Source organism: Urocampus carinirostris, chromosome 6 (assembly GCF_059441175.1).
Source record: "Urocampus carinirostris isolate Australia breed hairy pipefish chromosome 6, RoL_Ucar_1.0, whole genome shotgun sequence".
Taxonomy (NCBI): Eukaryota; Metazoa; Chordata; class Actinopteri; order Syngnathiformes; family Syngnathidae; genus Urocampus; species Urocampus carinirostris.
This window is the reverse complement of record NC_142354.1, coordinates 10,976,512-10,993,157: the sequence shown is the minus strand read 5'-3', so window position 1 is coordinate 10,993,157 and position 16,646 is coordinate 10,976,512. Positions and strand designations below refer to the sequence as shown.

At 37.1% G+C, this 16,646-nt stretch overlaps 1 protein-coding gene across 1 annotated transcript in view; it reads right to left on the bottom strand.

Annotated features, from left to right (window-relative positions):
* Nucleotides 1-16,646, bottom strand: part of acap3b (ArfGAP with coiled-coil, ankyrin repeat and PH domains 3b) — a 101,674-nt gene that overhangs the window by 17,156 nt on the left and 67,872 nt on the right. Inside the window, exons 11-14 of the mRNA XM_088337852.1 lie at nucleotides 6,951-7,063; nucleotides 5,640-5,691; nucleotides 4,731-4,831; nucleotides 6-117 (exon numbers count right to left, since the gene is read on the bottom strand). Coding sequence (XP_088193978.1) covers nucleotides 6-117; nucleotides 4,731-4,831; nucleotides 5,640-5,691; nucleotides 6,951-7,063 — 378 coding nt within the window. The remainder of the gene's footprint in view (nucleotides 1-5; nucleotides 118-4,730; nucleotides 4,832-5,639; nucleotides 5,692-6,950; nucleotides 7,064-16,646) is intronic.

Genomic DNA, 16,646 nt, shown 5'->3' with positions numbered 1-16,646 from the left:
CGTACCTCGATGTAGTAGTTGTCGGCGATGTCTTTGTAGGCGGAAGCGATGCTCGCTTGCACGGCCTGGATCCAGGCCTGACGCAGTTTTTCCGACTCGGCCTGCAGCATGCAACTCCTGCAAGAAAAAAATATGTATTTTCTGGACTAAAAGCCGCATCTAAAAACTAAAATATGCAATTAATTTAAGGATGCGCCTTATATTCCGGTGCACCTTATAGACCGGATTTGCAAATATTCTTTTTTTGTGAGTACAAAATTTATGGTAATTTTCGCAACTTAGATTTGAAACTATAACCTAAACTATATTTATGATAAAAACCTACACAAGAAACTGTACCTACCCATTTATTTACCAAAACTAGTATTATATTTATTATTTATAATTCTTCAGCTATATTGAACTGTCATTTAAAAAACTCTTTCTTCCCAATCTAATTGAAGCAAAAAATGATTTAAAGACAGAAAAAAATACCTCCTGCAAGAAAATTTTATTTTCAAAACTGACACTTATAGATATGAAATGAAATGATCTGCATTTATAGAGCGCTTTTCAAGTCAAGACTTCCCAAAGCGCTTTACAGTGTGCTTCACATTTCCCAATAGCGGCCGTGCAGCCATGTAAGGCGCTAACCTGCATATTGGGGGTATTTGGGGTTCAGTGTCTTACCCAAGGACACTTCGACATGTAATATGTCAGGACCCGAATGGAGACAGGACCCACTCGCGTGACGTTTCTCACAGTTTTATTGGGAGTACACACGATCCGTAGATCGCTGGTCGCGAGAAAGAAAGCAATGACGGGAGCAAGAGAAAGAAATACACAGAAAGAGAGAAACACAGAGAGAGAGAAGGGGGTAGGAAAATGAAAAAGAAAGAGATAATGAAAGCGCAAAAAAGAGAGAAAAAAAGCAAGACAAAGAAAGGTTGAGAAAGAGAGAAGACGAGGTCGATATCAGAAAATGGGTCGTTATTTGGGACGGGAGAACAGACGTGGTCGAGATCAAACAGATCGCAGCGGGAGAAAAACAGGAGCAAAAACACAGGACGGGCGAAAAACGGAGATTCGCAGACGGACTCACAAAAGGGGACTGACAGGACAGAGTTTAAATATTGACAGGGAGCCAATCTGTCAACAAACTGCAGCTGGCGCCACACGAGCAGGGCCAATTGGGTGCCATGGCAACCGTGACACACGGGCGGGGCCAATATGGTGCCATGGCTACCGTGACAGATCTAATTAAATAGATTGTTATGCATTTTTAATGTACTGAATTACACATAACTGAGTTATTTATTTTAATCATTTTTATTTATAATTCTTTAGAAAATTTAAATATATCCTGCATGATTTTATTTTCATAATTGATATTTTGATTTTATATATGATTTATTTTGTATTTTCTAATTGTAATTATTTATCCATAACTAATTAATAGTCATTAAAAATAAAAAATAAATATTTTTTATTATTAAAATTATTTTAGGCATGATTCTTGGGAAAAATATACTTAAAATATTCAGCCAACAGAAAAAAATACTGGCTAAGCTAAGAAAAATGTGTTTTCACAACAAAGACTAATATATATAATTAGATGTCTAATATCCATCTATTCTATTGTATATATCATTATTGATAATTCTCATTATTAATAATATTCTATTACATGTATAATTTATTTAACATTTTTATTTATAATCATTTAGATTGTTTCTTTAGAAGGTCATTAGAATATTTCTTGTTGTCCAATTTATTTTAGGCATAATTCTTTAAATAGAGAAAAGATGACTATTTCATTTATTTTTTATGAGTCATATATGACTTATTTTTTACTTTTACAAAAATTCTAATTATTGTTATTATTTTTCTTAGTTTTTTCATATTTTAATAAATCAAAAAATTGTTTTTTAGTATTTTTCCAGTATGTAAATATGTTTTTTTGTACATTTCGATTGTATTATTTATTAAGGGAATTATTCTTAATTAATTTTGTATTTTGGTATATAAAAATGTATTTTAGAAGTAAGAGTTGAAATACTGCGAGGTGAAATGATCTCCTACTGGCAATAGATTCTGGCGCTTCATCACTTTTGCTGCTGCTGGATCTTAGTGCTGCTTTTGACACAGTGCACCACAATTTCCTACTAGAACGGTTGGAAAAACGGATTGGTCTCTCAGGAACCGTCCTCTCGTGGTTCAGATCCTACCTCTCAGATAGGATGCACTGTGTTAAATATGGCGAAATGACATCTGAGCCCTTTAATGTTACCCGTGGTGTTCCGCAGGGTTCAGTGCTTGGCCCCCTTCTTTTCAGCATTTACATGCTTCCATTAGGTGATATTATTCGCAAGTACAATATCAGCTTCCACTGCTACGCAGACGACACTCAACTATATCTTCCATTGGAGGAATCTCCCACACTAAACTGTGGAAATTTGGAGGCCTGCCTCATTGAGATAAAAGAGTGGATGTCACTCAATTTCTTGCGTCTTAACTCTGAAAAGACCGAAATGTTAGTCATTGGTCCATCTAAATGCCGTGACTTATTCTCAAAAACTGCTGTGAACATTGACAAATGTCACATCACACAGAGTGACTCAGTTAAAAATTTAGGTGTCATATTTGACCCTGATCTATCCTTTGAAAGGCATGTAAAGAAAATTACTAGAACCGCTTTCTTCCATCTTCGTAACATTGCTAAAATCCGTTCAATACTGTCTCAGTCGGATGCGGAAATTATAATTCATGCGTTTGTTACCTCCCGTCTCGATTACTGTAATGCACCACTCTCTGGTCTCCCGAAGTCTAGAATCAAGTCTCTTCAGCTGGTACAAAATGCTGCAGCGAGGTTTTTAACTAGGACAAAAAAGTACGGTCACATAACACCGATTTTGACTAACCTGCATTGGCTCCCAGTTAGCCTAAGTTGTGATTTCAAGGTTCTCTTAGTATTATACAAACTCATACATGGACTTGCTCCCTCTTATCTTTCAGATCTGATTTCCCCCTATGTCCCGGTCCGAAGCCTACGATCTGAGAGTGCCGGTCTTCTGGTGATCCCAAGAGCAAAGAAGTGTTCTGCTGGTTCGAGAGCGTTCTCCATCCGGGCACCGGTGCTGTGGAATGCTCTTCCCCCTGAGATCCGATCTGCAACCTCAGTGGAAATGTTTAAATCTAAGCTTAAAACTCACGTCTACTCCATAGCATTTGAATAACCTACTCTTCTCGTCGGCTGAAAAATAGTCTGTGTAATATAGTGTAAAAAACTGTGAAGCCCTTTGAGACTCTTCGTGATTTAGGGCTAAACAAATAAAAATGACTTGACTTGACTTGATAAGTCATTGTTATCGAAACAAACAGAAACCAAAGACACATTCCGAAGCATAGGCATTTTTTATGACATCCTTCTCTCATAGTTTGCCCTCAAACACTGAAGTCAGATTTTGAAACAAGTATATTTGACTTTAAGTAAGATAAAACCGTGTATAAAATAGTATACTGAATGAATAGTTCAGTAATAAAATAATGTATATTATAAATAACGATAGCAGCTAGCGGCGAGCCATAGTTTGCAACGAAGTGGCAAAGATGAGTGGATAGAGAAGAAAACAGCGAAAAAAAGTGAAAGATGGCTGAGTCTCAGGGCTTTAGTGACCATCACATGCAGGAATCAGCTGTGGCAGTGGCTCAGAAGGTAGAGCGCTCGTCTTGGGATCAAGAGATCGCATTTCGAATCCGGCTCCTCCGTGTTACATGTCGAAGTGTCCTTGGGTAAGACACTGAACCCCTAATGCCCCCAATAAGCTGGTTAGCGCCTTACATGGCTGCACGGCCGCTATTGGGAAATGTGAGGCACACTGTAAAGCGCTTTGGGAAGTCTTGACTTGAAAAGCGCTATATAAATGCAGATCATTTCATTTCATTTCATTTAAAAGAAGCACCAGGATTAGCTAGCTTTGGAAAACGGTCATTTGTGTCACGGTTGCCATGGCGCCGAATTGGCCCTGCCCGTGTGGCGACAGCTGCGGCCCATTAACAGATTTGCTTTCCGCCTTTTTAAGCTCAGCGCTTTCACGCTTCCATTGTCAGCTCGTCAACAAACTTCTGCTTCGCGAGAAGTGGGTTTCGACTCGGTCCTGTCCCTGTTGGTATTTCCTGTACGGTATTGTTCCCGTTTTTTTTGTCCTGTTTAATATCCGTTTCCTGTTTAGTTTCCGTCTATTTTTGTCCTGTTTATTATTCTCTCCAGTTTTGTTCCCGTCTGGTTTGTCCTGTTTATTTTCGATATCCTGATTCATTATCTATTCTGTCTGTCCCTTCCTGTCCGGTATTGACCCCATCTGTCCGATATCAACTCGCGCAATTCATATCAATCTCGTCGGCCTCTGGATTCCTGTCCTTCCACGCCAGACCGGTTGCCTAACGTGCATGACTCCCCATTTCCCATAAAAAATAAAAGGCTTGTGTGAGAACGTCACACGTTTGGGTCCTGATTCTGTTCTGGTTCCTAACAAATTGGGCTTCCGTTGTTGCAAGATGGTCGCCTATGTCAGGTTGTGTAGTATAAAGATATATATTTTGTTCTTGTAAATATTATGTTTATAAGATGTGTGGTTTTGCTTCTTATTTGACTCAACAGTGTTCTATGTATATGAATAAAGTATTTCTACACCAGTAGGGGTCGCTATATAGTTTAATTGAGACTCATTTTGAAGTTAAAGGACACTCACTTGGATGGAGAGACCACCTCGAAGCAGAATCGTCTCTCGTTATCTTCACAAGGCTTGACGGAGCATAACCTCAAGTCCTCCACCACCACCGTCAAAGAGTCCTGTTGTTGCACCAGATTATTATTTTAGTCCAATAATAAAGCCGGTTTCCCACAGAGTAGACCCCGGGATACAACTTTGCAGTATTTTTGCATATAATGGATTACATCTCTAAGATACCTGTCTGTTATTGGTCCACATCAAATAAACTCCAGGTCTACTAATGCTTTATGTCACAAATCCAAGAAAATGTAAACATGTTGAACTATTTCCCACAATGCCTTTCCCTTCATTCAGTCCAAAATCTTGTTGGCTTCATAAGACTGAGACAATCTGTAATACAATAATATATCTTTTGTACTGTATCCGCTATGTATTCCGTGACTTGCAGTGATGCTTAATGGAGAAGCAAAAACATGATAATCATGGAAAAGAAGCTTGCAATAATCAAGGAATATGAAGAAGGTACACGAATAGCTACCCTCGCCAAGTTGTTACTCTACTAATCACTCGATGAGTGGGACTGTAATTGAAAAATGAGCTGGTTAAAGTAAGGTAATCTTTTAAAACCAGTTTTAATTTTAATCCACTTTCTCCATCCTTCCCTGCATCCACCTGTTACCCCACTGTACCAGCTCGAATCACATCATTTTTTCCTTCATATGTAAATTCATTTTAAATCTAATTTAATCACGTACGAGTATATGAAATATAATGAACAATATTGCTATTTGAATACATTCATTTGTGTCACCGGGGATTCGAAATGCATAAGCTAATGACCATATATATCTATTCTCCACTATACGATTCACCTCAGAATGTATTCATGTTGTATCCCGGTTCTCTACAGTAAGTGAAAACAAGCACCTTGAGTTTCTTTTGGTACACCAGCTGGCTGTTCTGGATGGAAAACCATCGCCTTGCATGGAGAAAAGGGTATTAGTAAATCAGCTTGAGTATTATATGAGAAAAAAACAAATACATAATACTCTGCATTCATTAAATTGTATTGGAACCCCAAAACATGATTGAAAGTACTCAGTAGTCAGTAGTTGGAATATTTAACTATTAATGAATTAACTTTATTGAGTAATACCAGGGGTCGGGAACCTTTTCGACCAAAAAAGCCAAAATAGAAAATATGTCGATTTTTTGAGAGAGAGCCATTGTAAATAATAAAAACAAGGTGCTAGCAGAGTTCTTTTGTAAATGTGTCACACAAACCTGCAAATGAAAAGTTTTCAGGTGTACAGTATCTCCTTTCAGCGCAGTGTGTGCGTGTGAGCAAGAGATAGGAGCCTGCTGTGTTGTATAGTGTGTGTGCTTGACTAGAGTTGTGGGTAGTTACAGTTTGTTGTGTAGGTTTTTATCATAAAGTTTCTCAACAGTTAACATCCATTATTTAATGGGCTATAAAGTTTTTTTTAACGATGTACAACCAAACCAGGGTGTGACACTTTGACTGTAAAATGTAGGTCAAAATTTGCCCTTTATATATTTGACCTAACAGTATGCACATTCAGAGTACCTTCAGCTATGCACGTACCAGACCCGATATGAGTCTACCAGAATTGGAATATGAAATATGGAATATGAGGATATGAGCGAGTGGTTTCCAGTTAGAGTGGGCTTGAGGCGAGAGTGTGTCATGTCGACTTATTCATATACGGATAGAGTTGTCCGCAGGATGCGTATAGGAGCAGAGAGACCAGGTTTAGTGTGTGAGGGTGGGTTGCAGGTAGGTCAGCTGTTTGCAGATGACACTGCTTTGGTGGCTTACTCTGCAGAGAGGACTGAGTGCCTTGGTAAGAGTTTGATAGTGTGTAGGAGAAGGAAGCTTAAGATAAATGCAAACATGATTGAGTGATAGATAGATAGATAGATAGATAGATAGATAGATAGATAGATAGATAGATAGATAGATAGATAGATAGATAGATAGATAGATAGATAGATAGATAGATAGATAGATAGATAGATAGATAGATAGATAGATAGATAGATAGATAGATAGAGATGCAACAGTGTGATTTGCACAAATAGTATTTTATCATATGTACTCATATAAAGAGCCATAGGTTCCCAGCCCCCAGATTTATACACCGAGCTCCTAAAAAATAAAATAAACATAAAATAAAAAGAAAAAAACTTGAAAACTCATGAGCGGTCCCTCATTACCTGTTCCAGGTTTTAAATGCATTGCTGGCTCTTTTGAAGAGGTAACCCTCCATGACCACGCCATTTGGGGCGTCCACGTTAAACTCCAGTTTGGGGTCATCGTAAGAAAAGTCCTGCAAAAAAAATCGTTAAAATTGTTATTATGCTGGGTTCTGTGGCACTAGCTTTTGTTCCTGTTTGACAACAGTGCCATCTAGTGGTCAAATATTACACAAAGTTAAATATTTTCTCTATTTAGTATTTTTAACAAGGGCCAATTGAGTTCAAAAAGCCCTCATGCTATATTTTACACTAAGGCTATTTTTTCTCTATTTTAATCAGAGCTGTTCGGGGTGGAACACGTTCGGTTGGAGGAATGTCGGCTGGGGAGAGGACTTGAGAGTAGTGTCCGGTCCGTCATGAAGGTTTTTTTTTTAATTTGTATTTGTTAGTGTTGCGGAAAAATGGTAAAAGTAAGAAAAGCCAACGCCAATCCAAACCCCAAGAAAAATAAAAAAATTAAAGCGCAACTAAGAAATGCACGTATTTGCACATGCATCCTGAATGATGTGACTGAGGCTGCTATGATGTTACGAGCAACGAGATGGCAGCAGAAAGCAACAAAGTTCCAAATTCCGTACAGCTCCTTTAACAAAAACTAAAAAGTGGGGGGCAAACGATTACTCCATGCTGTTCAAACCACTGAAAAAACAAGCTCTCGTTTTTGCTAGTTGATCTGAAATGATCTGCATTTTATATAGCGCTTTTCAAGTCAATGACTTCCCAAAGTGCTTTACAATGTGCTCCACATTTCCCAATAGCGGCCTTGCAGCCATGTAAGGCGCTAACCTGCTTATTGGGGGTTTTAGGGGTTCAGTGTCTTACCCAAGGACACTTCGACATGTAACACGGACAAGCCGGGATTCGAACTGGGATCCCTTGATCCCAAGACGAGCCCTCTACCTCCTGAGCTATTGCCGCCCCTTAGTTCAGTATTAAAATGTAGTGTTTTGTGATAGTGTGCCGGAATCAGAAAAAAAAATGTTTGTGATTGTAAATTTAATTTTAAATGATCCCAGCGGACACTCCTGATCATAGAAGAGAGTTGCGGTAACATCAATTCAAGCGAAAAGATTGGACCGAGGCCCTAATAAAAGATGCTCAGGTTTTCAGCGCACACTTCATATCAGGTAAGAGAAATTAAACGTTTATGATTGTTGCTATCGAGTGCATATTACTTCTTATATCTGCAAAGTATCTTGTGATTTTCTTAGCTTTAGCTAACTGTTAGCTTGTAGCCTAAATGCCATCAAGAGATTGGTCACAATAAATACATCATTTTTAATATGTATCTTATAAATGACTCGGACTGTGTGCCCAACGATTGTTTGCAGTGCATGTTTGTTTTAATTTTCGACCCATGCAGTGTTTACAAGGCTACCGTTAGCCCCTAAGCTATATGCTAACAGTTAGCTGAAGCTAAGAAAATGAAATGAAATGATCTGCATTTATACAGCGCTTTTCAAGTCAATGACTTCCCAAAGCGCTTTACAATGTGCTCCACATTTCCCAATAGCGGCCTTGCAGCCATGTAAGGCGCTAACCTGCTTATTGGGTGTATTAGGGGTTCAGTGTCTTACCCAAGGACACTTCGACATGTAACACGGACGAGCCAGGATTCAAACTGGGATCCCTTGATCCCAAGACGAGCGCTCTACCTCCTGAGCTACTGCCGCCCCAAGATATGACAAGATATTTTCCCAAATAATAACTAATATGGACTCCATAGCAAGAATCTTACATGCTTTATGTCTCTTACCTGATATAGTGTTGCAAACCAGAGCATTTAAGATGAGTACCCCGGTCCAATCTCGCTTTGATGCATTTAACCACATTTTTCTTCTTTAATCAGAAGCGTCGGCTGGGATTCGGTAAAACTTCCATTTATAAACGCGCAACATGTGGACAACCGGCTGCAACGACAGCTTTCTTTTCCTCCGTCTTCTGACCGGCCTCCAGGCTGAGCCCCGCCCCCAATGTCACAATGTTTGAAAGAAAAAAAGTCTATACGATAGCTGCCATTGTGCCCAGGTGAGGCCACCTGTTACTCTGGGTGGCCACAAACACTGCTCCTCTCAAATTCCAACAAAACAAAGCTGAGCTTGCATAGAAAAGGAAAATAATCCGGCGGCTGCTGGTGGAAAACGAGATAAATTCAAAAAGGAAAGCCGCATGTGAGGTCAGGTTTCTCTTCTTTGGTTTCTTTTGTTGATACAAAAATGTGAGGGACCGAAAAAAGTTATATTTTTCACTAAAATGTATACAGTCACTATCTAGTCATGTTAAGTCAAGTAATGTTTATTTGGGACACCCTTAATCACAAAAAGTCTCAAAGGGCTGCACAGACCACAGATTATTGCAAACTACAGACTATTATTACACCATCCCCTGATCTAAAACCTGCATGAGGGCAAGGAAAAACTCAAAAACCTCAGTATGAGTCAAGTCAAGTCAAGTCATGTTTATTTGTGACACCCTTTATCTCAAAGAGTCTCAAAGGGCTGCTCAGACCACAGGCTATTGCAAACTACAGAGGCGGGCAGAGAGACAAAGAAAAAATATTATGGGTGGATAGTAGACAGGAAGGAGTTATTTAAATTAACTGGGCAGAAGCCAAAACATCGAGAAGTTTTAAAAAAAAAAATTTGTAAGTTTAGTAGCCACACATCGTGTTAGTATCCATTTTATGAACATATATATTTTTTCAAAAGTCAGCGAAAGAGAAGCCCGGCCTGACCCGAACGTAATGATTGTCATTATAGGCCTGACCAGGGCCAAAATTCAGGACACAACACATTGAGTTATTTTAAATATGGAATATACGCCTTCACACAAATAGAATGTTTTTATGACTTTATGATAATTTTAATACTGTAAAATTGTTTTTAAAATGGAGATGGTTTTTTCTATGAGAACAACAATGAATATATATATATATATATATATATATATATATATATATTGTTTTTAATATATATTTTAACATTCTACAGTATTTTTCAAGTTCAGTTTTCAAGTAGAAAAAAACGTTCTCATAAATGAATACTTTTATGAAAAAATACATGTCTATATTCTAAAACCTGATCAAAATAATATATTTTTCAAATATTATCATATTTCAATTGTTTTCTGGTAAAATAATAATTAATAATAGTTAAAATTAGTTAGCTTCCCCCCTTTATTTACTGTAGTTTTAACTTATTTTTAAAGGGGCAGAACAAAATCGTAAACAAATACATTATTTTTAAAAAAGATACAGAAATTATACATATATATATATATATATATATATATGTATTTTTTTTATCTTATTTTATTGTACTTATTTTGTGATGTTTGGCAGTTGGCTCATAGTTTAGTCATATTCTTAACTATATTTGAACAAGTTTTTCTATTAAAGATTTTAATTCAGTCTTAAAGACGCTCCCCTACTTACAAACATTCGAGTTACGAACAACGGTAGATACGTACATTTTTTGGGGATGTCGAAAAATATCCTGAGCTGTTATATTTTGTATTGTGTGTCTTTTTCCGAGTAAGGGACAGCACTGTAGTGCTTTTTTCTGTCGCTACCGGCGTGTGGTGGCACTGTGAGGGGTCACCCAGCATCCACCCCGAAGAAGAAATCCGGCTACTACTTCCTAGTTTGTGTGTAAACATACTATACTGTATCGCCAGCGTGCTAAGAACTTTGACATTTTCATTGTTGAATATCTCGTGCATCTATTCAATATGTTCGGTGTAAAGAAGAGGCAACCGTTTCATTTGAAATGAAAGTGGAAATAAGAAAGCTCGATGCGGTTGAGAAAATCGTTGGAATGCTTTTTTTCGACCACTTTTAAATACGGAGGAGGACCTCTTAAAGTGCATCTTCCAAAAGTAAGTTAAACTCAACCTTATTTATCTATACAGAGCATATTATTTTATGAAATGTTTATGATAATACGGGTTACTTAAAAAAGCCTTAAACATTCTTCTATAAACCTTAAACATACAAAATATAGCACTGAAGCTACACGATCGTCCTTCATAAGTAGGGCAGCATCTGTAGGTTTTTTTTCCCTATTTTGCAATATTTTCAGTCAGTAGGAACATAATATTAAACTGAGCAAAATGATTTTGATAAAACTTAAGTATTGAAAAAATTATAAACAAGTTTTTTGTAATAAGTAAAATTGATTTTGAAAAATAAAATACATATTTTGGGGCAGCACGGCGGCGCCGTGGTTAGCACGTGTGCGTCACAGTTCTGAGGTCATGGGATCGAACCTTCCTGCGTGGAGTTTGCATGTTCTCCCCGTGCTTGCGCGGGTTTCCTCCGGGCACTCCGGTTTCCTCCCACATTTCAAAAACATGCATGTCAGGTTCATTAGCAGGTTAATTATGTGCCCAGCAACTGACTGGCAATCAGTTCAGGGTGTCCCCTGCCAACTGGGAACCAGTTCAGGTGTCCCATGCCCACTGCCCGAGGATAGCTGCGATGGGCTCCAGCACCCCTGCGACCCTACTGAGGATAAGCGGTACAGAAAATGAATGGATGGATAATACATATTTTGTGATATTTTGAATTCAATATTATAAATAAATAAATACATAAATAAATAATAGTAAAATAAGCTTTAACATACCCCAAAAATAATTTTTATACAATAAAATGAGATACTTAAGTCCGGAAAGATGATAACTTTACAAATGTATTATAACTATTTTACTTTTTGTTTTCTCTTCCAGAGTATGCAAACAAAAACTTTCCTCACCAAGGAAAATCTCATTCGTCCAAGAATCTTCATCATAACAACTGTGGTATCCAAAATCATGTTTCAGAATAAAAGAATAGATAAAATAAATTCTATTAAAAAAGAAACTTAGCTAAGAGTGTTGCAGCCCCTCGTCCACGGAGGCAAATAAACCTGACAGCTCGTGCCATCGCTCCACTTACTCTTATTTGAATACAGCTGTGAGGGCCCGGGACCCCTCCCCAAAAGAAGGGGGGGATCAAACATTTCCTGGGACCCCTCCCTCCGTGGAGCCTGGGGCCACATCCTCACTTTCCATCTGTCCGTGTGCAGTGTGGCTGCCTAATGTAGCTGACTTTATGGCTCCCCCAGCACCGAATCAGGGCCAAAACGGGGCTCCCTCCCACCTTAAATCAGCCACAACCTGAAGAATGCAATACGCAGGTGGTGATGCACCACAGACGGCGGGGGCCGCACCGAGCGGCTGCTGTGCACGAATGTCACAGACTGAGATATCAAACAAGTGTTTTATATGAGTGGCAGGCGAAGGGAAAAATACCACTCCCCTCTGGGTAAATTCATCCCATAATGATACATTTAAAGATAGAGAATTTACATTTAGAAAAGTAATGATATTTTACAGACTATAAATCACTGTATTGTCTTTTTGGAGTGGGGGAATACATACATGAAAAAAATATATAATAGCAAAAAACAAAAAACAGAAAAAATGGCACATCAAATCCTTTTGCTCATTTTCTAAATTTATTTTACTTTTACAAACAATTCCAAATATATTATGCAAAACAACATCTATTATATAAATGTGGTATATCTTTACATTTTTATTGAGCGTTTTAAATATTGTTTATCTTATTTTACTTTGAAAAATGGTCTGCAAAACCTCAGTTAACACTAGGCAAGCCTTTTTCGACCCTGATTCCCACCTGTCCCGTTTTTGCTCCAGGCTGTCTCCGGCTACCACCCGTTTTGATCCTGACCACGTATACTCTCCCGTCCTGACTTACGACCCGTTTTTGATCCCGACCACGTTTTTGCTCTGCTGTCCCGGCTATCGACCTGTTTTTCAGTCCTTGACACCGCCATCGCGTTGCTACGCAAGATCCACTTCCGTGTTCGGATCACAATCCGAGTACGAGAGCGACTTGCCTCCCGTGTCCAGCGAACACCAAATCGTGAATTCTGTCCTTCCTCTTTCCTTTAATAAAACTTGTGAGAAACGAAACGTGGTCCGGTTTCCGTTCTGGTCCTGACATTTATATGTAATTTTCTTATAATACTTTTAAAATGTTTGAAATAAATGTCAGTGAAGAGAAAGTTTATTAAAGTTTATTTTTATTTTTTTTTTCACCTTTTGTCTAGCATTTAAAAATGATTTTGTTTATATTATTTTGAAAATGTAGTAAAAAGTATGTTGTATGAGGTTGCATATTTTCAACCTTTTTTAACTTACATGTTAAGTATTGTCCTATTAACTATGAAAAATATTTGAAATACAGTCAGTTAAGAAAACTATTATATAAAAGTATTATATTTTTAAAAGAAATATTGAATTTTAAATATCTAATTTGTATTTTACATCGAAAAAAATAAACTTATTTAAAAAATGGTATATTATATAAAATACAACATTTCTTTTTTCCTTGACTTTTGAGTACTATTTTTCTTATATCTATCTATCTATGTATCTATCTATCTATCTATCGAGTCAAATAAAAGTTATACAAGTATTACATTTTAATTTTTTAGATCATTGTAAGTATTTTTTTAATTGTACTTTGAAGTATGCTTGAATTACACTCAGTTAAAAATTGTATATTGTATAAAATACAGCTAGCCTTTTGAGTACCATTTTTCTAATACTTTCTTTGATAAAAGTATTATATTTTAAAACTTTTTTAATAGTGTTTCAAGTATTTTGTAATTATACTTTGAAGTATATTTGAAATACACTCAGTTAAAAAATATATATTATATAAAATACAGCATATCTTTGTTTCTAGCCTTTTCGGTACAATTTTTCTTATTTTACTTTGAAAAATGTTTGAAATACAGTTACCGGGGTAGTTAAGATATATCATATAAAAGTATTACATTTTAATTTTTAAAGCATTTTAAGCATTTTTTAAAATATACTTTAAAGTTTTTTGAAATACACTGAGTTAAAAAAACGTATAGTATATAAAATACAGCATATCTTTGTTTCTAGCCTTTTGAGTACCATTTTTCTTATTTTACTTTGAAAAATGTTTGAAATGGTGATGAAAAGTATGTTATAGAAAAGTATATATTTGTGTTTTTAGCATATCAATATCTATAATGTGAAATAATATATAATGAATATACTTTTAAATATAATCAGTTAGGAAAAAAATAATTACAGTATTTTTTTAGCAGTATTTTTCTTATATTATTTTTCTTATTTAAAACTTAAACTTAATCATTTCCCCCAAAATATGAAAAAGTAGTATTTTATTTTCTAGGATTTTAGTGGCATTTTTATAGTAGGGGTAAGCAAGCTTTTCGGTGTGCCACTTTCAAATGTCCTTGTAATGGGTGTGCCACACCAAGAATAACAACTCGCACAACAACTTTTTTTTATATCCAACAGAGCTGTCATTTTACACCAGTCCAAAAATACAACATGGATAGACATTTTAATTGTATAACTTCAACCCTTTTTGAACCAAGGTACACTTTTATTTGTAAAAAAGTTCCGAGGCACACCGTCCGTCGAAAATGTTTGAAAATGAAGTGATGTCAAATATTTCACTGTACTAACTCATATATAAAAAGAAGAAAATAATACTTAATATAAAAAAGAATGATGTGCTTTATGTTTTTATTTTTACAGTGCAATCTTAAACCGCTTTGTTAAACAAATTAAGTTATTAAATGTACTGTGCTACCTCAAGAGCAGATAATTAGTACATAAAAAGGATATAAAAAGTATATAAAAATCGACTGCCACCTACAGATATGGATGACTATTACAGTTCCTCGTCTGAAGAGTGCAAAAATACTGAATAATGGCCTAAATTTTTGGAAAGATAAAATTCCAGCGGCACACCGGTATAACTTACCTATTTATCTTCCACTATTCTTGTTCATCAATTAACTAAAATATGATTGTGAACAAAATATGGAAAGGCCTGTAGCCATTCTGACTTCAACTTTTTAGAATTAACCAGAATCAACCATTCTACATCGACTATAAACTACAATCAAAAAACAAGTGCTATGGACAGCTACCATACCATTCATCAATGATATCTTGTTGCAGAAAATATCAAAACTTGAAATAACAGCAGCAATGCAGAAGGCACGCGCGCGCATACACCCGCCTCTTTGAAATATTCGCCATCAGTAAATGGTTTTCCGTGATTTGCTATTCAGTGAGCAATTTGTTAGATAGCTTCAGTGGTGGTGTTTTTAGCAGCGACAAAGGTTTTTAGGGTCTGTGTTTGCTCCAGTCATCTGTCCACGCTGGCTGGAGAGGGCGCAATCTTTTCGCTCAAGGAGCCGGTGTTATGCGGAGAAATGCACCCATGTCGAAATTTGCATGCCGTAGCGGGAGCGCGCACATGTCACTCCCGCTACTATAACCACTTTTACTTCGTTTTATCTCACTTTTATATCACTTTTCGGGAATGTAATGGCGAACATATAACAAAAACCACTTCGTCTTGCATTTGTTGGGAGTGTAATACAACTCAAACCATTCCGTCTTGTATTTGTTGTGAATGCAATCGAACGGTAATGCACATCGTATATAAATCACTTTTGAGCATGTAACGTGTTTATTTTGCCTTTTTCTACTCAAATCGCTCGTATTGAAACTGTTGCCTTCGTTCTGAGCGTGCCGGTCTTCTGGTGATCCCAAGAGCCAAGAAGTGTTCCGCTGGTTCGAGAGTGTTCTTCATTCGGGCCCCGGTGCTGTGGAATGCTCTTCCCCCTGAGATCCGATCTGCAACCTCAGTGGAAATGTTTAAATCTAAGCTTAAAACACACTTCTACTCTATAGCATATGAATAACCTATACTTTTTGTGGACAATATCTCTGCATTATTTGTGATTGCAACATCCTTTGCTGTCTGGTAATCCTGAAAGGGGGATGCCACATGTGCGGCCCTTTTTCAAGGTTTTTTCATTTTCCTCATGTTGAGGTTTTTGAGTTTTTCCTTGCCCTCATGTTGGTTACAGATCAGGGGATGGTGTAATAATAGTCTGAAAAAATAGTCTGTGTAATAACCTGTGAAGCCCTTTGAGACTCTTTGTGATTAAGGGCTATACAAATAAAAATGACTTGACTTGACTTATGCACTCTACCATAAAGCTTATTATGCTGAAATGAACTGTCAAATCATCAACAGATAAACGGGAGACGAACGTGTTTGATTTGTTCTCATCGTCAAACGAGACGTGTAAGTCAATAATTGTATTTTGTATTTCACTTGAATAAACAGATCATCCTGTGCCTAACATTGTCACAGCAACGGTGTCATTTATTTCTAGTTCAAATGATCCAACGTCACCGGATGCAAATTTCGGCAGAGGTGCATTTCTCGGCATAACATCGTCATGATTCGTTCATTTATCGCGCGCACGTGTTTCGTTGGCAGGGTCTCTCTCTCTCTCTCTCTCTCTCTCTCATTCTCTCTCTCTCTCTCTCTCATTCTCTCTCTCTCTCTCTCTCTCTCTCTCTCTGCGAGGCGCCAAGCAAACTCACACTGAAAAACCCATGTAAAGCCTAACGTAAATCCTTTACATAACATGGCGCGCAGCTGAAGATGTCTAAATTTCAGGTAAATGCGCTTTAAAAAAAAAAATTATTAGCATTTCGCCGTTCGCTTGCGTGCCACTGGTTAACACCTCCCGTGCCACTGCTGGCACGCGTGCC